The sequence below is a fragment of the Erinaceus europaeus genome, chromosome 13 (genome assembly GCF_950295315.1).
Source record: "Erinaceus europaeus chromosome 13, mEriEur2.1, whole genome shotgun sequence".
Classification (NCBI taxonomy): domain Eukaryota; kingdom Metazoa; phylum Chordata; class Mammalia; order Eulipotyphla; family Erinaceidae; genus Erinaceus; species Erinaceus europaeus.
The window spans coordinates 38176659-38200727 of record NC_080174.1 but is presented as its reverse complement, the minus strand read 5'-3'; the positions used below and the strand labels follow the sequence as shown (position 1 = coordinate 38200727).

At 49.7% G+C, this 24069-nt stretch overlaps 1 protein-coding gene across 2 annotated transcripts in view; it reads right to left on the bottom strand.

The window, feature by feature from the left end:
- The window catches only part of HSPG2 (heparan sulfate proteoglycan 2), a 139197-nt gene that overhangs the window by 48442 nt on the left and 66686 nt on the right, over nucleotides 1–24069 (bottom strand). The window contains exons 10-37 of one of the 2 annotated variants that reach the window (XM_060205528.1): nucleotides 22358–22489; nucleotides 22050–22194; nucleotides 21580–21956; nucleotides 18861–19024; nucleotides 16815–16994; nucleotides 16523–16719; nucleotides 16282–16429; nucleotides 14565–14692; nucleotides 13320–13406; nucleotides 13183–13241; nucleotides 12972–13039; nucleotides 11484–11624; nucleotides 11193–11369; nucleotides 10599–10778; nucleotides 10370–10488; nucleotides 9671–9782; nucleotides 9424–9537; nucleotides 9192–9319; nucleotides 8803–8889; nucleotides 8314–8363; nucleotides 7896–7990; nucleotides 7481–7621; nucleotides 6974–7165; nucleotides 3993–4196; nucleotides 3443–3526; nucleotides 1066–1158; nucleotides 660–740; nucleotides 233–463 (exon numbers count right to left, since the gene is read on the bottom strand). In XM_060205528.1, coding sequence (XP_060061511.1) covers nucleotides 233–463; nucleotides 660–740; nucleotides 1066–1158; nucleotides 3443–3526; nucleotides 3993–4196; nucleotides 6974–7165; nucleotides 7481–7621; nucleotides 7896–7990; nucleotides 8314–8363; nucleotides 8803–8889; nucleotides 9192–9319; nucleotides 9424–9537; nucleotides 9671–9782; nucleotides 10370–10488; nucleotides 10599–10778; nucleotides 11193–11369; nucleotides 11484–11624; nucleotides 12972–13039; nucleotides 13183–13241; nucleotides 13320–13406; nucleotides 14565–14692; nucleotides 16282–16429; nucleotides 16523–16719; nucleotides 16815–16994; nucleotides 18861–19024; nucleotides 21580–21956; nucleotides 22050–22194; nucleotides 22358–22489 — 3914 coding nt within the window. The remainder of the gene's footprint in view (nucleotides 1–232; nucleotides 464–659; nucleotides 741–1065; nucleotides 1159–3442; nucleotides 3527–3992; nucleotides 4197–6973; nucleotides 7166–7480; nucleotides 7622–7895; nucleotides 7991–8313; nucleotides 8364–8802; nucleotides 8890–9191; nucleotides 9320–9423; nucleotides 9538–9670; nucleotides 9783–10369; nucleotides 10489–10598; nucleotides 10779–11192; nucleotides 11370–11483; nucleotides 11625–12971; nucleotides 13040–13182; nucleotides 13242–13319; nucleotides 13407–14564; nucleotides 14693–16281; nucleotides 16430–16522; nucleotides 16720–16814; nucleotides 16995–18860; nucleotides 19025–21579; nucleotides 21957–22049; nucleotides 22195–22357; nucleotides 22490–24069) is intronic. The other variant, XM_060205529.1, reaches the window with a different exon arrangement.

Here is a 24069-nt window from a genome sequence, read left to right as displayed (position 1 = left end):
TTGGGTCAGTCACTCCCTCCTTAGCCTATATATACACAGTCTGTCATTGCTAAGGCTTCATGGCTCTGAGCCAACTTTTCCAGAGAGACCAACCAATGCTGTGGTAATTCTCACATGATGCACCTGGGCTCAATGACACCCCCCCCAAGGCGAGATGAACTGTTTCATAGGCATCAGCACCACTGCATATATATAAGGCCTGAGACGAGGAGCCTGGATTGGCCACACTCACCTGGCAGGACAAGCCGATATAGCCCAGGGGGCAGCGGCATTCCTCCACCTCGAGGGCACGGGGTCCATCTGAGAACCCAGGCTGGGCAACCTCCATGCTGACAGAGCTGATACTGGCTGCTTGTGGCACTGAGGAGAATGTGGCCCGGACCAAGAGTTCATCCAGGTCAGCCAGTGCCATTAGTAGATGCTCACGTGTGGCTGGCTGCCCATCCATGCGGCGCCAGAATTCCTGGCAGGGGGAGTGATAGCAAGTATGGGCAATGACCAGGACTGGCATCTGTGGGATTCCCTGGTAGCCCCTCACCTCATCCCAGCTCCTGGTCTCAGGTACTAGAGCAACACTAGATGGTGATGGTAGAGGAGTAAACCAGAGACAGAGATAGTGATCCCAAAGCAGATAAAAGTGTATGAGAGGCAGACATTACCTCCCGGAAGATGATCTCATAGCTCTTCCTCTCGGGCCCCGGTGGTGTTGGCTGGGTGGTCACCAGCATGATGTTGTTACCCTGGGGATATAACAGCAGGATAGGCAGAGGATGAGGGGCTCCTGAGGTCCAGTGTGGTCCTCCACCATCCCCAGCCTCCTCACTGTATCTGCCTCCCATCTTTCTAATCTCCCAAGCTCTCTTGTGTCCAAAGGATATAAGTACTTCCCAGATGCCCCCTCCTCTCAGCAGATTTTGTCCCAGGTTGTGGGGGTCTACCATCCCTCAAGCTGTGCCAGGCCAAAGGGCACAATGAGAGTGGACTCAAAGGTCAGAAAAACAGTAAGGGCATCCTCTAGTTTCCCCAGCCCACTCTTGCTGTCCATTGCAGAGGTTAAGGGCTCACCATGATCTGGACATCTGGATCCGAGAGTGGACTACTCTGAACCCCTGCAGTGTAGGAGAGGGTGTACCGGAGTTTCCCACCATAAGCTGCCACCTGCAGAATTAAGTCCTGCAGTCACCACCTGGCCCAGCCCTCCTCTGAAGCATGTGTGACCACGCTAGAGAGGGGCAGAGCCTCCTGAGGCCTCTTGGCACCTGTATTATTTATGCCACCCCTTCTACCCCCTACAAAGACCTGTGTGCATGGCCTGTGGTTGCCTAGGAGACAGGATGTCTCAGTTCCTTCACGGCTTCAGACCTGACAGCAACCCTGAGCAACCCCATTTGATTTATGGGGTTTCCCACCCCTAGGCACCCTGATAATCCCAGCAAGCAAGTTCCAAGTCCCTTGCTATTTTGAAGGAGCTTCTCATGAAGCATGAGAGGTTATGGCAGTGACTGCTAAGGGAGCTTACAGAAGGCTGGAACATTAAGCATGGGGTTGAACAGGGTTGCTTGGAAGCCTTCCTCCTGAGCAGATGATTTTTGTTTGCTCACAGTTCCTCCCACTCCTTAGAAAACTACAGCCCTGATTTCCTCTATGTCTTTCATGCAGATCTGGGAGCTCAAGGCCTTTTTCCACTCCACTGAATATGCATGAGCCAGGAACATGCAGAAATTTGCATATTCCATAGTATCCTCTCTCAGTACCACCAGGGAAACCATCACTTCTGTCCTTTCTGCTAGAACAGAGAGTCTCTTTCCCAGTCAAACTGAAAGTCAGGCAATGAAGCCAACTGAAAGAGCCCCCAAAGCCATCCATACTTGACACTAGATATTCTTAGATTCAGTAATTATACAAGCCAAAAAATCTTTTGTTGTTGTCACGCCAACTGGGCTTGGGCTTCCTGTTGCTCACAACTGGGAGGGGTCCTTTTGCTGCTGCAAGGGCTTTCATGTAGCCAGCCACGACCCCATAGGTCTTCCCTTTCTCTCCTCTCTCTGCTACTAGGGCAGATGTTTGGATCAATGCCACGCTGTGTCAAGCCTATCTCCATTTGTGCCTTTGTGTGTTTGCTTTGTTGATGGGAATTTAATTAAATGCCTATTAGACTTCAGGGACAGGTGGTGATACCCAGTAGAGTACACACATTGCCATGCAAGAGGACCTGGGTTCAAATTGCTGGCTGGTCCTCATTATAGGGGGGAAGCTTCATGAGTGGTTAAGTAGTGTTGCAAGAGTCTCTCTTCTCTCTCTCTCCCCCCACCTCCCCCTTTAATTTCTGTCTGTCAACAGAAAGAAAAAATGGCTTCCAGGAGTGGTAGATTTATGTCAGCATTGAGCTTCAGTGATAGCCCTGGTAACAATAAAGATGGGGGGGTGGTAGTCACCTGGTTAAGTACACATGGTACCATGCTTGAGGACCCCAGGTTTGAGCTCTGCTCCCCAGGGGAAGAAGCTTAACAAGTGATGAAGCAAGTACTACAAGTGTCTATCTCTCTTCCTCTCTAGCTCCTCCTTTTAATTTTTCTCTGTCCTATCAAATAAAGAAAAGAAAAAAGGGGGGGAAATGGATGTTGGGAATGGTAGAGTCATTGTGCAGGAATAACCCTGGTAGCAAGAGAATAAAAGGGGGGAAGGTGTAACAACTGTGTGGGTCTCTGCTTGAACTGGAAGCCAACAAGTTTATGGCTATATCTGAGGACCAAGCTGCAAGTGTATGCAGAAGTGTGGTTGAGGGAGCAGACACTGAGACATACATTCAGATCCAGCTCTACTGGCAGCATAGTCTAGAACTTAACCTCTCTGAGCCCTGTTTTCTTCATGAGGACATGGGAGTAAAACCACACCTGCCTTGTGGGCTATCTGAGGATTATGTCACCAGGTAACATTTGTACTTGGCACAGAGCTGAACATAGTCTTCATGCTTGCTGACTTCTTTGTGACCAGCCACACTTCTAAGGCCTTTCCCATTTTCATTTGCCCCTTACCCAGACTTCTCTGTTTCTCTGAATGTCTTTTTGTTGCATGTGTAATGAATGTAAATTTATTGTATTCTAATTGTTTTGGGGATAAGGTAGAGGTAAAGATTTTCTGCCTATACACATTACATATGGCACACTATAAATATTCAATACTTAATTATTGCTTCTTGACTGAATGAGTGAATAAATAGAATTCTATAAGTGAGGTCAGCAACACAGATACTGGGCAAAGAGAGCTTAAAGAAGGGGACTCTTACCCATCAGGGGCCAGCTACCTGCTGTGAACTAAATATGGGTGCCTAGACAAGTCCCTTTTGGAATGGCCTCAGTTTACCCATTTGTGCCATAAAGGGGCCTATGATGGTTTAGGATGCTCTGACACCCCTGCTTCCTACTCTCCAGTGCCTTGTTACCTTGTTCCCCAGGAAGATGCGGGGCAGCTGCCAATAGTAGAGACTTTCCGGAAGCAGAGAGAAGCCTTTGTAGTACAGAGAAAACTAGGACAGAGGGACAGGTAGTGAGAGTGAGAAAGAAGGTGGTGGCAGGAGGGGAAGTAGTCCTAGTGGAGGTGGGAAGAGACTCTGGAGCAAGACCCAGGAAGGCAGTGAAATGGACATCCCCACAGCTCAGGTCCTGGCCCCACTGTCTGGATAGTTTGCTCCCCCACTTGACCAGACAAGCTGGTGCTCTTGCCGTGTGGTTTGGGTCAGCGCCCCTCACTTCTGATGTGGGCCTCTTGTGGTCCCCAAGAGGATCCGCGAAGCATGACAAAAGAGATTTTGCCATTCAGGGTTATTTCTAAAATGCATAGCCAGCACAGCTGAGTTGGTATATGACTGATTTAAAGGAGAAGTGAAAGTGAACAGTAGTTCAAGCAGCGCAATAACTTTAGAAACAACCCAAGTCTAGAAATTATGGCTAGAGGGGAGCTTCTGGGGAGTGGGGGTGTGCCCTGGCACATACCTGAGAGCCTGCAGAGGCAGACTGGGAAGCTGAAAAGGAGGAGGAGGAGGCAGAAGGGGAGGAGGAAAAAGGTGGAACAGCTCTCAGAGCAGCTGCAGGCTGGAGCTGGGGCGAGAGTGCCTTGGGAGGGGAATTTGGGTGGGCAGCAAAACTGGAAAGAAGCTGCCAGACCTCAGCATCCATTTGTCTCTGGATATCATCCACCTGGAGGGTCAGGAGAGGAAAGATAGAGGGACAGGGCAGAGAGGAACAGCAAGGACACTGTGAAACTCTGCATCCCACCCAAAGCTGTACCCAGCCACCCATTTTTGCACTATCCTTTCATAAATGCCGATGCCTGACACTCTAGTCCTTGTCCTCACTGTCCCCTTGTCTGCTCTGCCTAGTGGGGTAACTATAGGATAGGCCCAACTGACTATGGGTTGTGATGATGGTGAGCTCTAGAATATTCCCTAGGACAACATGGGGATGAGATGGACATCAGACTAGGGTCTAAACTAGCACAGAGGAGAATGTGAGGAAGGCCAAGGCTGAGGGTCAAGTTACTGTTTGAACAATACAATCTAGTTTCCCCCTGGAGCCCTAGGCATGGCCTGTCCCCATGAATTCTTTTTTTTTTTTTTTGTCCCCATGAATTCTAAGTTACTGTGAGAACCGCAATACCCAGCCCTTTCTCTCTGGGGTCCAGAGATACTCCCAGCTGTCACAGCTACCTGCAACTACTTCTCTGAGAGGGACAGGCAGTTCTGATGGTGAAGGGCATAGGCCAGCTCAGGCTCTCAGGAAGGGTCCTGGAGCTGGTGCCCTGGGGAGCAGCCTCTCCCCATGAATGTATGGTCAGAGCCCCACACTGGGTGGAGAGGAAGTATATGCTCCCCCTTCTAATGGTCAGAGCAGGTTTACCTCCAGGCTGCACAGGAGGGATGAATGGAGACTGCTTGGGGGCAGTTCTGGGGTTAGGTGTGTGGGAGGAAAGCCAGATTAGTCATGAAGCTTAGCATCAAGTTTGCTTCTCTGCCACCTTTACACTACTCTGGACATCATGACCAGACACACTGTAGAGAAGACACAAACCTCCTGGATCTCACTCCAAGCACTACAGAGCATGAGCACAAAGCATTCTGCCTGTCTGAGCCCATGCAGCCCCACCCTGCCTGGGGCACCATGAACCTCCTTGTGCAGAGTGGACAGTATCCAACAGCACACCATGCCCCCATCACACCAATGCCACATAGTTCAGATCACTGCCTACCTGCTGAGCCCTGCGCATCCATTCAGAATATGCCTCCCTCTGTGTGGTGCAGATACCAGGATGGGGGAAATCAGAAAGAAGGGTCTGAGAACACAGGACAAGGCAGGCAGAACCCGAGAAGGGAGAAAATAGCAGAAAACTATCCACCAGGCAAGGAGAGTCGGCTAGGATAACTGGGTCTGTCCAGGTAACAGGTATAGAGCTGCTATGAAACTCTTGCCCCTACTTATCCCTGATTACCTTGGGCCTCAGCCCTGAAGTCTCAGTCAGCAAGAGACTACTGCACTGAGGAAAGATTCAATGCCCAATGCTACCTTCCCTAGGTGTTATCTGGTGGCTTTGATGGGTCCAGGAACACAACTGTCAGAGGCTGCTCCAGAGTTCACCCCTTAGGCTCTACTCTCCACAGTTACCACCGCCATCACCTTCCCACCAGAATATGGCTCTAGAGTAGCAAACACATGAACACATGTTAGCTTCTGACTAGTGGGGCATTAAGGATGACCTGAGTTTTGTCTTTTTTTTTTTTTTTTCAATCTGAGCCTAGCACATGTGATTTCATTACTTCTGGCTCAACTTTTTCATTCAGAGACACAGAAAGAGAGAAAACCAAAGAAAGAGACAGACACACTGCAGCACTGGAGTTCCCACCAGTGGCACATTAGACTCAAATCTGAGCTCCAAGCACAGCCCTACCTGGTGAGCTACCTTTCTTTATAGGCCCTATCTTATTTCTTAAAGACTTCTTTACTTACTTAATGAGAGAGACAGGCAGAGAACAGACCACTACTGTGGCATTTTTGGTACCAGGGATCAAATCCAGGGTCTCACATATGCAAGTCACTCTATATGTTAGTCACCACCCCAGTAGCATTTTTTTTTTCTTCCAGACTTGGGTTTGAATCACAACATTGTAACTTTCTGGCTGGGGAAACCTGGGCAAGTTACCTAACCTTCCTTACCTTTGTTTCCTCATTCATGAGGCAGTGCAGTAGTAGTACCCAACTTGTACAGTGTAATTTATGACATATAAAGTTCTTGGAACAGTGACTAGCACAGACAGAGTAAGAGCTCAATCATATGGCCTGTAATAAGAATTATTAGGTCCTCATGACTCAGGAGGTAGTGCAGTAGGTAGAGTGCTGAACTTGTGTGTGAGAGAGATTAGAACTAGAACATCACTCCAGCATAGGTGATGCTAGGGATTAAACACCGCACTTCATAATTTTAAGTCCAATGATCTACCTACTGTGTTATCTCCTGGTTTGCTAAATAAATCTTGAAAGTAAGTAAATAAATAAATAAGCAAAAGAAGTATTACACTCAACCATAGGAACGGGGTAAAAGCATAAATGAATAAGTTTTGAGTAAGTAATGAAACTGAAATTGTTTCATATGTCCTTGTGTTTCTCTTCCAGAATCCATTTGCTGATGAACTGTATGATAGCTAATAGACACTAACAGGTAAGCATTTATGTCTTAAATATGACCTCTAATCTTCCCAGCCACCATGAAACTGGGGCTTATCACAAGGCAGCCAGCTGGGAAGTGGCAGAGATGGGTTTCATCTGAGGCTATCTGACCCCGAAGGCTGCACATATAACCACAATGTGGTTGCTGCCTGCCTGCTGGCTGAGACCACTCTGCAGTCAATGACTGTCTGATCTCAAGACTTGGAGGGCCCTGGCTCAGTGCTGTCTGAGCCTTCTAGCCCTGCTGCATATCACACCTTATCTCCCTGGTATTTCTCCGGTAGCTGCCAGTAGAAGGACTCATGGCCGAGATGGGCAAAGTTGCCAAATGAAAGCTGGGCCCCCTCAGACATGGGTTCCACGGTGAAGTCTCCCGTCAGGCGACTGTTGTGCTGTGGGTTCACCAGGGCAAAGCCTTGAAAGTCCCCAGGGGCAAAGCGAGTGGAGATCTGGAACAGGAGTGGGACAGAGTGTCAGCCTGCGTGCTGGGACAAGGACGTGGTGGGGAATATTTGGGTTAGTGATGTAGGGTTGTTGAGGCTGCAGAAGTAATAGGAAGTAGGGAGGACAGTGAATAGGGGCTGGGCTCAGCATGAGAGAAGAATAAAGGGGTCACAGTGGTCTGGGGGAGTGGGGTGAGGACCAGTGGATCTGTGCCTATGTAGGCAATAACAGAGACATGGGCACAGGTATCCTCCAAGGCAGTAGGCATGCCCTGGCCCAGGCCGACTGACCTGGTTATAAAGCAGCATACAGGTTCTTACCAGCTGGCGGGTATAGGAGGAGCTGGAGCACTGTTGGGTGATGCCCATGCAGAAGCAGGGCAGGCAGCCATCTGGGTTTCGAGCACTCAGGTAGAAGTGGTGTGGTCGGCAGTGGCTGCAGGTGAGACCTTCCACCTGGGCCTGGGAGGAAGTAAATAAAGGCAGGTAGGTCTCCTATACCTCCCTGAGGCCAACCTTCCCAGCTGGTTCCAGCAGATCTGGGTGGGCCTTTGCAGCCCCCAGGCCCAGGCTCCAGATCCTGCCAGGTCCCAGGTAGTGAAGCAAGGTTGGACCAAGTAGGGAAGGGAGGTATATGTGAAAGGACAGTCCTGACTGAGGGGATAGTGAAAGGGAAGGTGTGGTTGCCACTGCGACTGCAGTTTGGATTCTGCAGCAGCCAGGGATCTGAACTCACCTTGCACTGGCATTGGCCAGTAGTGTCACACTGGCTGCTAATGCTGCCCTGGGGGTCACAGACACAGCCGATGGGCCCTTGTGTTTGGTCATCTCCTGAGGGAGAGGACAGCCATAGCTGGAATTCCAAACCCATCACTACACATCCCTACTCCCACCATCTGCTGGGCATTCCAACTCACCACCAAGAGAGTTTATTTCTGAATACCTACTGTATATGGGCATGCCACCTATTCACAATAGCCTGTGGAGTGGTGGGCCCATTACTACCCCCTCCCCATTTTATAGATAGAGAAGCCAAGCCTCAGGAGGATTTTCACTTGTCCAAGGTGGAAGGAGAACAAAGGTTTGTCCTAGTCCCATCCCTGTAAGAGACTAGATAGTTGGCTCTTAACCACAAAGTCCCTAGCCCTACTTACTTCTGCATGGCTGGCCATGTCTGGGATTGCCATAGTAACCTGGGGCACACCTACAGGAATAGAAAGCACTTATTGAAAACTGGCAGGACCACAGACCCAGGACTGTTCTGGGGACCTTGTCCTGGACTCAGTGAACTCATAGCACTGAAAGAAATAACTGCCGAGTTTAGCACCTTAGAGGGAGGATTCAGGAGGGGAACAAGGATATGCCCAGGGCTTCAATTAGCATGGCCAGGCCTCAAGTCTAGCATCTTCAGCAAGAAGGAGGGGGTTTGCTGAGGTCTGGAGATGAAATGCAGGTTGGGATTCTTGGTGGGCCTTGAAGGTCAGGATAAAGGGGTAGACTTTGGGGAGGGGAGTTGATGGTTTCCTGGGGACTGGTATATGATAAGAGGTATCAGGTCACACTGAGTTAGGGGGCACGGCCCAGTCTGAGGACTCCAAGAGCAGTCTCTTCTGCATGCCCCTACCCTGCCCAATCCATCTCACCTTTCACAGTGTCTCCCACTGTGGCCAGGGGAACATGCATCACAGGTAGGGTGACTGTCTGTGTCCAGAAAGCAAGTGTGGGTGGTCCTAGGAGCATTGAGAGACAAATGTCCAGTTAGAAGGTCAGGACTGGGGCAGAAGGGAAGGGAGATTAGCTATGCAGAGTAAGATGGGCTGAGTGATAGTGGCAGGTAAAAGCCTAGGCATGTTGTCTCATTCAAAATTCATACAGACTCCAACACTGCTGTCCCCATTTCAGACAGATAAGTAGAGGCCCAGAGAGGGCATGCACAAAGTGGCAGTGGCACACTAAGACCAGGATTGAACCACTCTCAAGAAGGGAGGGGACATTTCAGGCAAGGGAAAGTGTAGGTGGAGTTGAGACGCACTGGTCAGAGGCAGGAGGTCCATAGCATGGGCATGGCTGGCAGTCCTGTGGCGTTCCCCGCTGAGCATCCCCATAGTACCCTGGCTGGCACTGTTCACACCGAAGACCCACTGTGTGATGCTGGCAGCCCTGAAAAGGGGCAGAGAGCGAGGGCTGAGGCTAGGCTCCCCAGGTCATAGGTCCTGGAGAGAAGCCAGCTCCTGGAGTGGAGCCAGGCAGGCCAGTGGACTCACCATGCAGGCTCCTGTTTCGGGCTCACAGACCTCCGTGTGGCCATGGCAGCTGCATAGCTCACAGGTTCCCAGGTAGAGGCCACTGGGGGTGCGTGTATAGCCTGTGTCACAGTCCTGGGGGCAGGGAGATGGCACTGGGAGGGCCCTCTTTGGCAGCAGGGCAGGAAGCACTGGGTGGTGGGGCCAGGGAAGTGGGAAAAGCAAGAGAGGAGTCAGGGAGCCAGCTGTGTAGATGAGTGGGGCTCACCTGGCAGGAAGGGCCACGGTACCCAGGCGGACAGGTACACTGCTCCACTTCCAGTGCAGGGTCCTGGCCACTGTCTTCAGGCACAGCCACATCCATGCTGATGTCAGAGACCCTGGAAGAGACCAGACCCATGGAGTGAGCACTTGCTGGGGACTCACATGCTAGAGACTACTATGGGGTCATCTCATTTATCCAGTTATCAGTCCTACTTCAGGACCACCAGGAAACTATCTGGCTTCCCATATGGGAGCAAAATTTGTTCTAGAATATCAGCCTTCCTAGCTAAGGAGGTCATACCACCCCCTTTCTCTATGAGCCCATGACTTTGTGGAACAAACAGACCAGGGTACACATTACCCCTTTGCTTCAAAACAGGATGACTCTCCAGAGTAATTGGTGGCCCAGGCTCCTGTTCACTTGAAACCACACCCATGCCAGGTCCCTGACACTTCCTGGTCCCCTCCTCCCTTATACCTCCCCTCCTTCACAGGTTCTCCTTGAATCATGCACCCCAATCCCTACCTCATGCCTTGTTTTTGGGAGGACCTGAGCAAAACTGAGCCTGGTGAGGGAAGCACTGTTATAATCTCCATTTCACAGATGGTGAAAACAAGCCCAGAGGTGGCAGAGCTGGCAGACTGGCTGCACTGAACTGCCTACCCAAGCCACTGTCTGTCCTCCTGCCCCAGCCCCAGATACCTGCTCTCATCTGGCCGCTGGGTGTAGGACGCCTGGATCAGCAGGGTATCAACACCCGCCAACGCCATCAGCAGATGCTCCCGTGTGGCTGGCTGCCCATCAGGCCGCTGCCATGCATGCTACCAAGGAAAGGACACATGTGCTGCACCCCCTGACATCACTGTGTATAGCAGCAGGGGCCTAACCCCCCTGCCCCATGCCTCAAAGCTTCTGGAACAGTGCTGCTCACCTCCCGGAAAGGAACAGCAAAGGCTCTGGGCTGGCCCGGGGGGAGCTCCTGGGAGGTGTGATGCTCCAAGACGATGCCATTGCCCTGCAGAACCACCAGCGGCTGAGCTGGCAGGGGCGGGGAATCAGCCTGGGGCTGCTGGGTCACCCTGAAGCGCAGTTCTCCTCCATAAGAGGTGACCTGGGGATTGAGTAGACAGGTGCTCAGCTGGATTCGCCAGTGCTCCCTCCTCCCGCACCCCGCAGCAGTCACCTCTTCTCCAGAGGCACCGTGACACTCCTATATCTTAAGTTTTTGTTTGTTTGTCTATTTGCTTGTTTATTGTTAGTTGTATTTGTTTTCATCTAAGGTCATTGCTGGGGTTTGCTGCCTGTATGTCTCTACTGTTCCCAAGAGAGTAAGAGTCAGAGAAAAAAAAGAGATGCCTATAGCACTGTTGCACCACCTGTGAAGCTTCTTCCCTACAAGTGGGGACCAGGAGCTTGAATCTAGGACCTCACACCTGTGTAGTCTAATGGGTGCATACCACCCAGCCCTTGCATTTAAGCCTCTGCCAGTCACTTGGAAGTCCTCTGTTTCCTGCCCCCTGCCCACCTTGTCCCCTCGGAAGATTGTAGGAAGGCTCCAAAAGTAGGGTCCAGAGAGGAGGTTGTGGAAGGAGGAGAAGACCAGCTCCCCAGGCCTAGGTGAAGAGATGCCCTCACTGGTGGTGTGGGTGCCGGCAGCATTGGTCAGGCTGAACTTTGAGGGCTCCTCAGAGGCTCCAAGTACCTGGCGGCAGAGAGGAGGCTCTGGGAAGGAAGTCACAACTTGGGACTGGTGCTTGTCCACCCAGCCCTGGCTCAAGTCCTGTTGCCTGTAGCCCACTTGCACTACATTAGGTACCTGGGCACGGGTCCAGGAGGTGCTGGTGCACTGGCGACTGACACCCATGCAGAAGCACTTGAGGCAGCCATCTGGGTTGTGGGTACTCAAGTGGAAAGAGCCAGGGACGCACTCATTGCACAGGCGGCCCACAACGTTGCTCTGTAGGCACAGAACTGGAGCTGCAGGGCGGCCCCTGGGAGGAGCTCCCTGGATCTGTAGGACTAATCCACCCACATTCCAGAGGAGGGCCCCAGGTCAGAACAAACCATCATAACAGCACATGTAAAGGGGCAAGGGGTGGGGGGTCACCACCATGTGACCAATGCTTTCCAGACAGCAAGGAGTGTACCCAGCCAAATATCTTCCCTTTTTCTCTTTGCTTGCTAGGTAGTTCACAAATCAACTTGTTCTTTCCATTTAATTTTTGGTGCTAGGAACTGAACCCAGGACCTCATATTTAAAAAGTGTGTACCCGGGAGTCGGGCTGTAGTACAGCGGGTTAAGCGCAGGTGGCGCAAAGCACAAGGACCGGCATAAGGATCCTGGTTCGAGCCCTGGCTCCCCACCTGCAGGGGAGTCGCTTCACAGGCGGTGAAGCAGGTCTGCAGGTGTCTATCTTTCTCTCCTCCTCTCTGTCTTCCCCTCCTCTCTCCATTTCTCTCTGTCCTATCCAACAATGACAACAACAATAACTACAACAATAAAACAAGGGCAACAAGGGAATAAATAAATAAAATAAATATTTAAAAAAAAAAGTGTGTACCCTACCACCTCAGACCTACACAAATTCATTTAGATTTGAACTATAGCAATCTGGCTAAAATAACCACTGCTACTATTGATGTAGTATTTTATGCACTCTACCAATGTCTGCCCAACTATCAACTCATTTAACTGCTTGATTCCTAGAGAGGCAGAGGACTCATCATCCTTTGCATAAGGAAACAAGCTGAGGAATGGGAGTCGCAAATGCACAAAGGCCACTCATCTTGCCAGTCCCTTCTGGGAGTGAAGTTTAGGATAAGTTCTTATCATTTGCACCCAATTCTCCTATTTATCGCTTTTATTTTTTAAAAGGCCTATTTATTTTATCATTTTATTGGGCAGGAGGTAACAGTTTATGAGATGTATTTACTTATGAGAGGATGAGGCCAGAATTCCATTCTGTTCCAGCATATGTGGTACCAGGGTTTGAACCCAGTGCCTTCACACAGCCAAGTACTATGTTCTTCCCATTGAGCCACCTCCCAGCCATGGGTTTTCACTCCTCTGAGGCTCCACTTCTTATATGTAGACCAGCAATGCTAATACTTACATCACTGTGCCAGCTTAGAGTAAGGCAACAGTATACTAGCGATACAACAGTTGCACAAAGACTGTTTAGCAAAGCATCTGGGTCTCAGATCCAAGCCACCTCCTTCCCAGCCAGGGCCCTCAGCCTCCTGCCAAGGAAGTATTGACATGGTGGCGCTCCAGCCTCTGGGAGGGGTTAGGCTGCATCCCTACCTTACAGTGGCAGGCCTCCCCAGAGTTGCCCGTGCTGCCTCGTTCATCACAACGCACAAGCTCCTGGTCTGGAAGCAGAGTGGGTGTTGGCAGGGCCATGGGGGATGGGATAGACTAAATATGGGCAGGTTAGCATGGCTCTCCAAGGATTGTGCCGTTTGGGCTTGATATATAGCGCAGGGATGTGCCAAAGGATGGGGACAATACTCACTTGCAGGTCTACACTTCCCACCCGGCTGGATGGGGTTGCCCTCATATCCGGGGGCACAGCTGAGAAAGAAAGAGCTGTCACTGCTCCTACCCCTTCACGTCCCAGCACAGCTCAAGTCCCCACCAGCTCCCCCTCACCTCTCACAGCGACGGCCCGTGTAACCTACGGCACAGGCGTCACATGTGGCTTGGCCATCTGTGTCCAGGAAGCAGGTATCTGAGAATCTGTGGATAATGAATGGATGTGACATGGGGCAGGGCTGCAATGAGGGGCCAGGCTTCACACTGACACCCCAGGAATGATTGCTGTCTCCACAGGCATGATCAGGTCTGAGGCAGGATGTCTCTGCCTACATGTCATTAAACAATTTTTTTTATTATCTTATTTATTTATTGGATAGAGATCGCCAGAAATCGAGGGGTAAGTAGGTGATAGAGAGGAAGAGAGTCAGAGACACCTGAAACACTGCTTCACCATGCGCAAAGCTTTCCTTCGGCAGGTGGGAACTGGGGGCTTGAACCCAGGTGCTTGTGCATTATTAACATGTGCACTCAACCAGGTGTGCCACCACCCAGCCCCATATGTCATTTTTTATTACTATTCTTTAAATTTATTTTGATAAGACAGAGAGAAATGGGGGAACAAATTGAGAGGGTAAGACAAACAGTAATACCGCAACACTGCTACACTGCTTGCAAAGCTTCCCCCCTGCAGGTGGTGATTAGGGGACTTGAACCTGGGTCCTTGTGCATGGTAACATGGGCACTTAACCAGGTATGCCACCACCCAACCCTTTTCCTTTCCTTTTCTTTTCACATTTTCCTCTCCTTTCCCTCTCTTTTCCCTCACCTTTCTCTTCTCTTCTTCCATCCCCTTTTTTCTTTCTTTCTCTCCCTTCCTTTCCTTTTTTCCTTCCTTCTTTCTCAGCACAGCTCTCATGTCTTCATGATTCTATTGCTTCTAGGGAACATTACTCCCTTGCCCTCTCCAGAAAGAAAATGAGCAACAAAGAGAAAAGAACCACCACAGCACTGCTCCACCATTTGTGAAGCTTCCCCTTAACATGGACGCTCCCATGTGGTGCTAGGTGCTTGAACCTAGGACCTTACATATGATAAAGCAAGTACTCTACCAGGTGAGCCATATCCTGACCTCCTCTGACCACCTGTTCTTCTTATCTTCAGTCTCAAAGCAACACCAGAAAAGACAGATAAGCCCAATAGATGGGAAAGGACACCAAAAAGTCAGGCAGGTACAGGAGTCTAGAACACTGTAGCAATCAACCTCTAAGCCCATGCTTCCCACCTCCCTGCTCAGAATATAGCTCTAGCATGCTACTCTGCCCACCCTGTCATCATTCCCCACCCTGGGCTGAATCTGACCTGCGGGAGGCATCGATGTAAGGGCAGGGGCAGGGCCGGCAGGCTATGGCTGTGGCCTTGGTGGCATCCCCAAAGTAGCCAGCTTTGCACTTGTTGCACTTCGGACCCTCTGTGTTATGCTGGCAGTTCTGGAGAGAAGGGAAAGGAGCAGCTCAGGTTCTACAGAGCAAACCCCACTCCAGTGGGCTACTCTGAACCAGATGGGCTCTTTTTTTTTTTTTAATTTATTTATTATTGGATAGAAACAGAGAGAAATTGAGAAGGGAGTAAGACAGAGAGATACCTGCAGCCATATTTCACCACTCATGAAGCTTTCTCCCTGCAGGTGGAGACCAGGGGCTTGAACCTGGGTCCTTGTGTACTATAATGTGAGTGCTTAAGCAGGTGTGCCACTGCCTGGCCCCCCAGATGGGCTCTTTAGGGGTGTGTTCAAGGCTGTCTGGCTCAGGCTCTCCCATCAGGCTGGAATTACTCCATGGCTTTGCAGACAGGAAAGAAACTAACTGCACCCAGTGGGATGCTTGTCATCGCACACAGTGACTTGAGGTACTCATCACCCCACATGGGGACTTGGTCTCATACAAAGTTCCAAGTGCCTTCCTTAAATTTTTTTCCATTTACTTATTTATTTTGGATAGAGATAGAGTGAAATCAAGGGGGAGGAGACAGAGAGGGAGAGAGACAGAGAGACACCTGCAGACCTGCTCTACCTCTCGTGAAGCTTCCCTTCCCCCCTCAAGCCCCCTGTAGATGGGGAGTGGGAGATCAAACCCAGGTCCTTGCACATGGTAACGTGTATAAGCTCAACCCATGTGCACCATGCTCAGCCCCCCAAGTTTAGGTCTTTACACTGACCTAAACTCATATCCCCTTCTACCCTGAGAGCTACTGGCCAGTTCTGTCCTATGGAGTCTATTAGAGCGACTTAGAGAGACAGTTTGCTCTGCTGCAGCCTCTGTAGGCTCCATAATCCCTCCTTCCTTCATCTTTTCTCGTTATTGTCATTTTTATTTTATTATTTATTTATTTATTTATTTATCTCCAGGTTTATCACCTGGGCTCAGTGCCTGCACTATGAATCCACTGCTCCTGGAGGCTATTTTTTTCCTGTTTTTGTCCTTGTTGTTTATTGTTGTTATTGTTGTTGTTATTGTTACCATTATTGCTGTCATTGTTGTTGGATAGGACAGAGAGAAATCAAGAGAGAAGGGGAAGACAGAGGGGGATACCTACTTCACCACTTGTGAAGCAAGCTCCCCATGTAGGTGGGGAGCCGGGGGCTTGAACCAGGATCCTTACGCCAGTCTGTGTGCTTTGTGCCATGTGCACTCAACCCACTACACTACCATCCAGCCCCCTTATTTACTTATTTTTTTACCAGAGCACTGCTTAGCTCTGGAATTTTTTTAACTTTATTTTTTTCTCCATTTTTTCTAAAAATATTTAGAATTTATAGGCTTCTTCCTCATAGAGCTACCCCAGTAAGGGTCAGGCTTGATACAGTACTCTCTAGGATTAATCTGACTAGTAAGATATTCACTTTCATTATCTGGACATGGTATCTTTGTTAATGCCTCCAGAAGTCACCATAATTTATTTGACAGCCAGGTACCATCATTCTGGAGGCTTGTGCTTAGCTTGAAGACATAAGAAAGCCTCAGCCTGAAGCCTCCCACCCTGCTCCTGTCCCTAGAGCCAGCAGGCAGGGACTACTCACCAAACAGTGGCCATACACAGGGTCACAGGAGCTGGCGTGGCCATTACAATTACAGTCAGAACAGGTACCCAAGTAGGGGCCCTCAGGCACCCGTGTGAAGTGGGCAGCACAGCTCTCACAGGACAAGCCAGAATAGCCACTGGGACACCTGTGGGGCAAGACCAAGAGAGTAGCTTCAGGCCACAGAGAGCCTGGATCTTGCTAGGGTTGCAATGGTCCCCAGGCCCACCAGGGCAGGCACCTGCACTCCTCCACGCTGTGGGCATGGCCATGGCTGGTGGCATAGGTGACAGTAGTGTCCATGGCGATGTCACTTAGCCCCACACTGGCCATCTTGGCATTGTACACTGTCTGGATGAGCACAGCCTCCAGGTTGTGTAGAACCTGCAGCATCTCTGCCCGCTGCACCGGCTGGCCAGACTCATGGACCCAGTGCTCCTGGAGATGGGCAAAGGCCAAGGAGGCGCGCATCAGGGTTTGCCCAGCATGGTCCCACCCTGCCCTCCAGTCCCAAGGGCTCAATCACCACTCACCTCAGAGAAGTGAACCTGGCGCTGGTTAAGAGTACCAGGCTGGGTAGGCGAGTGGCCCCGGGAATGGAGACGATAGCCAGCGCCTACAAGGACCACATCAGGCCTCTGCACTGGCTCCAACATGCCACGTGCCAGATCATAGTACACCTTGTAGTTCAGGGAGCCACCATAGGAGTCGACCTGGGCAAGGCAGAGAAGATCAGACCAGTGCAGCCATGGGCAAGCCCCATGCCTATTGTGCCCAGAAGCCCCCTCTTCCTTTCCTATGTGGAACAGATATCCTCAATGCCCTGGCATTGAACAGGGCATATAGGTTGAACTTGAGCTCTGTCTTTGGGATGTTAATTCTGGTGTAGATGGAGAGTATGGAAATGTTATGCAGAGGGCTGGGCAGTAGCACAGCTCGTTAACTGGAAATGCTACCACACACAAGGACCAGGGTTCAAGCCCCTGGTCCCCACCTGAAGGGGGAAATCTTCCCAAGTGGTGAAGCAATGCTGCAGGTATATCTCTGTTTCTCTCTCCCCACTCCTTCTCAACTTCTCTCTGTCCTATCAAATAAAATAAATAAAGTTGGGGGGAGAAAGATAAGCTATGCAAAAGCTATGCAGTGGAGCCAGGTGGTTATGCACTGGGTTGAGGGCACATGTGACCATGTACAAGGACACGGGCTCAAGTACCCTGGTCTCTACCTACAGGGAGGAATCTTCACAAGCAGTGAAGCAATGTTTCAGGCATCTCTCTCCTCTCTCTCTCTCTCTCTCTCTCTCTTTCTCCTCGCTCAATTTCTATCCTATCAAATGTAAGAAAAATAAAATAAAATCTAAATAAGTAAAAAAAAAAGGGGGAGAGGGACAGGCAATGGCACACTGGATTAAGTGCACACAGTACAAAGCACCAGGACCCATGCAAGGATCCCAGTTCAAGCCCCCAGCTCCCCACCTGCAGGAGGGTCTTTTCATATGTGATGAAGCAGGCCTGTAGGTGTCTATCTTTCTCTCTTCCTGTCTCCCCGTCCCCAATCAAAAATTCTCTCTGCCCTATCCAATAAAATGGGAAAAAATGACCTCCAGGAGCAGTGGATTCATAGTGCAGGCACCAAGCCCCAGTAATAACCCTGATGGCAAAAATAAAATAAAATAAAATAAGGGAAAAAAATTAAAGCTTCCAGTCTGGGAGGTGGTGCAGTGGATAAAGCATTGGTCTCTCAAGCATGAGGTCCCAAGTTCAATCCCTGGCAACACATGTAACAGAATGTCTGGTTCTTTCCTCCTATCTTTATCAATAAAAAAATAATAATAATAAAATCTTTTAAAATGATGCTTTTTTAGTGGTCCAGGAGGTGGCGCAGTAGACAAAGCACTGGATTCTCAAGCATACACTAGATTCTCAAGCATGAGGTCCCGAGTACAACCCCCAGCAGTACGTGTAGCAGAGTGATGTCTGATTCTTTCTCTCTCTCTTCCTATCTTCCTTGTAAATAAATAAATTCTTTTTATTTTTTTTAATATTTATTTACCCCCTTTTGTTGCCCTTGTTGTTTTATTGTTGCAGTTACTGTTGTTATTGACGTCGTCATTGTTGGATAGGACAGAGAGAAATGGAGAGAGATGGGGAAGACAGAGATGGGGAGAGAAAGATAGACACCTGCAGACCTGCTTCACTGCCTGTGAAGCGACTCCCCTGCAGGTGGGGAGCAGGGGGCTCGAACCAGGATCCTTACACTGGTCCATTAATGCTTTGCGCCACATGCACTTAAACCCGCTGCACTACTGCCCGACTCCCTGAATAAATAAACTTTTTTTTTTTTTTAAAAGGCTTCCCAAGGAGGCCCATGGAACACTAACCACACCCCAGCTGCGCAGAGTGGCTGGAGCCCTTTCCAAAGGCATCCCTCCCAACCTGATAAATGCAGTGGAAACCATGCCTACAGGAGGTCATGTGGGAGCACTCAATCAACCCTCTTCTCCCTGCCTATCCACTGTAGAGGGAGGGGAGCCTGGGTGGGCCTTGGGCACATGAGCAGGGGCACTGTCCTCTCCTCACCTTGTTGCCTAGGAACTGTTCAGGCAGAGTCCAGAAAGAGTCATGGACCAGGAAACGGCGGGACAGGTCAACCAGCTGGAACTCCTGCCTTGCAGTGTCGATCTGTAGCTGGGTGGAGGAGAGAGGCAGCATGCCAGGTTGTGCGGGCATCGTCACATTCACACCTGCAGGCAGTAGAGGAGAGGTGAGGCCCACAGTTCATGCCAGTCTGAGATGTCCATTTCAAAGAGTGTAAACTCAGAAGAAGGGAAAGCTCTGGGAGAGAATTATGTTTGGAAAGGACTTTATTCTCTCTCCCAAAGTAAAAAACAGCCATGCTTTTTTTTCCTTCTGGACGTGAGCAGCATTTCCTAAAGGATGTTCTGGGGGAAGCTGATATAGTTGAATGAGGGCTGGGAACCACTTGAAGACCACAGGGTCAAAAGAAAGGACCACATCCTCCAGATGCCTGGACTGATCCTCTATCTGTAAAAATGGAGTAACAGAGGTTTTGTTTATCAGGTTACTATGAAACTAAAAGAACATTGATTTTTTTTCCTCTCAATCATATTATTGACTGACTTTAAAGGCTAAAGAGCTAAAAAGAGGAATTAATTTAAAATAGCTACTACAGTGTAGAACAAACAAGTTCTCAAAAAAATGGTTGGCTGTAACCGTTGTTATTATGATTAGTCATCTAGTCCAGCCCTCTAAACACACAAGCACAACACAACCCGCAACCCACACCACACTACAGCATCTTTCCAGATCTCTATTGCAGTTCCAACTAAGAGAACTTTCTGTTCTGATAGGAATGTTGTATATCTTCATTTGTCAACATAGAAGCTACCAGCCAAATATACAACTATTAAGCATCTGAGTCATGGTTAGTGGAGTTGAGGAGCTGAATTGATTCACATAGACATTCACAGCTGGGAACAACCAAACCAGACAGCTCTAAGTGATGAGATGAATGGGACTCCATTACATACCAAAACAGCTTGCTCTTGGTCTTGCTCATTCTTTCTTTCTGCCACCAAGGTTATCACTGTGACTTTTTATCTGAATGATTCATCTGCTCCCAGTGAATTTTTTTTTGGGGGGGAGAGAGAGATAGGAAGTGGGAGGTAGAGATACTACAGCACTGCTCATGAAACTTCCCCTGTGTAGGTAATTCCATGTAGTTTAGTGGATGGGGACATGAACCCAGGCTGTCAAGCATGAAAAGTGTGCACTTTACCAGGTGAGCTACCTCCCAGTCCCATGGACAACTTTGACTCTTAGAAAGTTCCTTGTTATACCAAGTCTACATCTTTCTCTCCTTGATTCTATACCCTGCAGCATTCCCTCTCAGCTGCAGAATGGCCATGCAAAGTCCTCAAGACCAGGCTACTCCATGCCAGGCCTTCTCTGCCTCCTCTCCAGAGAAGTTTTCAGGCCCTCTCTGTCCTGGTCACCTCTAGGCACAGGCCACCTGCTGGCCCCATACTTCTTGTCTATCCTATTCCATTCAGACAGGCCCATGCACCAACCAGTTCTGCCTCTAAACCACACATGACCAACCTCAGAGAAATCACACAACCTCTCAGAACATCCAAGTCCTCATGTCAAAAGAGTAACAACAGCCTCAGCTTTGTGAAAACTACTGACTGTCCAGTGGTGAAGTATTTAAACACAGCTATGATCATGACTGTTCTAAGCATACTAGGCAATCCTGTTGAGAAGTGCACTGGCTTTATGCAAGTCAGAGGCTTCTGAACCATTTTAAGGGACATGGAAGACCCCAGCTGTCACATGCTTAGTATGTGAGGAGCTCAGGCTGCTGGCTGCATTCTCCTGTGGGAAGAAGATGAAAGGAGGGGCTGCCAAGACAACAAGTGGTGAACCCTAGGCCACTTGAGCTCTGAGTCATAACACTCTGTCTTCAGAGACAGAAAAAAAACTGCCTCTACTGTCTGCTTTTATGTTTAGGGAGAAAAAGCCTAGAGAAGCCAAGAAACTTATCCAAATCATACAAGAGGTAACAGGTTATCAGTGGAAGACAGTCCCAGGTCAGGAAGATGCCAAAGCCTGGTTTTTATGCTCAGGGGATATGGATATCTTTCAGGGTGAGAATGGTGACATTAAGAAATACTAAGGGGGTGCCTTGAGTGGTAGTGCAGTAGATTAACTGTTGGGCTCTCAAGTGTGAGATCCTGAGTTCAATCCTCAGCATTGTATATGCCAGAGTAATGTTCTAGTTTTCTCTCTCGCCTCCTCCTCCACTTCCCCAGAAAGAAAGAAAGAAAGAAAGAAAGAAAGAAAGAAAGAAAGAAAGAAAGGAAGGAAGGAATACTAAAGTAGTACTTACCACAGACTCAGTACCATTCTGAGTGGCTTGCACATATCCTTATAGTAAATAGTAGTCACTATTTATCCTAAGTTAGTAAATGAGAAAACTGAGATACAAGATCGTAACTTGAGCCAGGGTGAGAGTCAAGATGAGAACCAGAATCTATCCTTGGAGCCCAGCCTCTTCATAACCCAAAGTGGACAGAGATAATAAGTGTAGATTTGGATTTCCCTAAAAAAGATTTGTTTTCCCCTAAAATGTTTTTTGCTATAGAATTCAGCATTATCTTAGCAGCCACTGAACCTGGCCCCATCTGTTCAGTACACATCAGTCGTCTCTAAGCTTCCCAGGGTTGGGGTCCATCTCCCATGCCCAATAGTACAACCCCACCATCATCCTCCAACGCACCCTTGAAATCATCGGGCTGGTCAAAACGCAGTCGGATCTGGTCTCGGAAGCGGCGGCTGCTCTGGCACATATTGGTGACACCAAAGCAGAAGCAGGGTAGGCAGGAGGCACTGTCCTCCAGGAAGAAGTGCCCATCGGGGCATGGTCCTAGAGGGCGGACTGAGGCTGGGTGCAGCTGAGCACTGACTGCAGGTCCTGCTTTACCGCTGTCCATGGTGGGTGTACCTTGCTGAGGAATGAGCTCCAGGACGCCATCAGGTATCCCAAACACCATGCCGCGGGCATTCATAGCCTCGCAAGTGTATGCCCCCTGGTCCGCCTCCTTCACATCACGTATGGTCAGTGTACCACGGCCTCCCTCACTGGTCATTGTCACCCTGGGGGACCCCAAGACAAGCATGAGGTCCCAACCTGGTCCACTGGTCCACACTCCCTACCTCTCCCAGCCCCTGCCTAAACCCAGGGCATACCTGGGATGAGAGGGGATGTGACCCCAGTTGAGCCTCCAGTTGATGATGGGGGTGGGGACACCAGTGGCCACACAGGTGAAGGTCACAGTCTGGCCACGGGAAACCTGGATCAACTCCTGGGGAGGGATCACCACCTGGGGGGGCACTGGGGAGATAGGAGACAGAGTGAGGGGGTAAGGGTGGCCAAGGGAAGGAGTTCGGGAAGTGGTTTAGAGGAGCCAGAGAGGAGAATTACAGAGTCTGAGGCTGGAGAAGGGTGCTCAGCCTCCCCCTCACCTTTCCCCCCCCAACCCCAGCTCCCTGCTCACTGCAGCCAATCTCATCACTGCGGTCAGGACAGTCACTCTCTTCATCACAGTGGAAGCTGGCCGGGATGCACGTGCTTGTAGAGACACAGCGGAACTCTGTGGGTCCACACACATACTCTGGCTGCTTGGTGGCTGAGGGAAGAGGTAGGTGGTGTCGGCAGAGGCACTGTCCCCAGGGAGCATTGCCCTTGCTCCCCATCTACCCCCAGTAACCCACCCTACCTCCTTCCCCAGCATCATGATTTCATCTCACCCACAGGAAACACAACTGCCCTAACCAGGCCTAGTCACTGCTGTCATAACACTGTCCCCAATGTCAGATTTACTATTTGGATACCAAAAAGCTGGCCACATTACCCTGACCCCACTCAGTCCCCCTTATTCCCTTGAAGAGCTATGCCTGGCACAGATGACATAGCAGGAACCTCCAGATGCAGTCCTCTACTAGAAAGACCACAGAAGTGGCCAACCATGGCCTAGACCTCACTGCTCTGCACCCCTCTGGACTGGTCAGGACCCTGGAATTTGACTGGTGTTAGGACTGGGCCCTGGCAGGGCACCTCTGGTGGGTGATGACTGGTGCTCAAGGAAATTGAGCTTGAAGCAGACATAAAGGTGGAGATAGAGGGCAGAGGGGCAGGTGAAGAGGACATTTGTCCATAGAGAGGTGATTCAGAGGAGGCCAGAGACAGCTACCTACTAACAATACTCAAGGGCCACTGGCCCAACACCCTGAGAGATGCCAAGGCCATTCAGCTTTCCTGGTCTCTGTGTCGTCAACAAGAGTATGGCCTCCCTTTATCTGTTCCTTAGCAGTAGCCCCTGAGAAAGACTTTGTAGTAGAAGTCCTCAGTGACCTTCTCTCTCTCCAGGGGCCACAATGTTAGGCAACAACAACATATTTGAGTCAAAGGAAGGAAGTCACAAGAGTTCTGCTAGCCTATAGCCCAGTGCTGCCTCTTTCCAAGATTGGCTGCAGAGCAGGGAAGGTGACAGGAGGAGGGTAGGAGCAGCTGGACAGCAGGAATGTGAACATGTGCTCAGACCTGTGACCCAGGATTACAGAGATGTGATGTGAAGATTATGTCCTCAGTCTTGGAAGAGTAAGTCCCAGGCTACACCTCACAGGACAGGTCATGCAAGATGCTATCTGATATGGTCACTGACCCTCCAGTCTCATCCATTTGCCTGTTTAGATAGATAGGTGGAAGGGTAATGGCTATGTGGTTGATAGAAAAGTGGGTAGAGAACTAGAAATAAGGACAATAGATAGATGGATGATAGGAAGGATGGCAAAATGGACAGAAATGATGCTGGCAAAGTGTGTGGACAAATGGATAGCTGAAGAGATAATTGGAAGGATGGGTAGATGGAGGAAGAACTGGAAATATGGGGGGGTGGATAACTCAGAAGCAGTTCTAAATAAATAACCTCAAGGCACACAGAGGGAGGTTTTTGTCTCACATATACACCAAGACCCCATTATCAAAGGACCCCAGTTTACCATGCCCTTTGCAGCACTTATCTGACCCACATGCAAGCATGACCAACAAAGAAAAGATTAACAATAACAAAATAAATAAATAAGGTGACGTTAATCCCAGACAGTGTAGCCACATTGTTTTGCTGTGAAGGCCAGTTTAGGGCCAAGAGCCTTCACTGCTGGGGTCAGAGAGAAAAAAAAAATACACTTTAAAGTTTTTCCCCAGGGC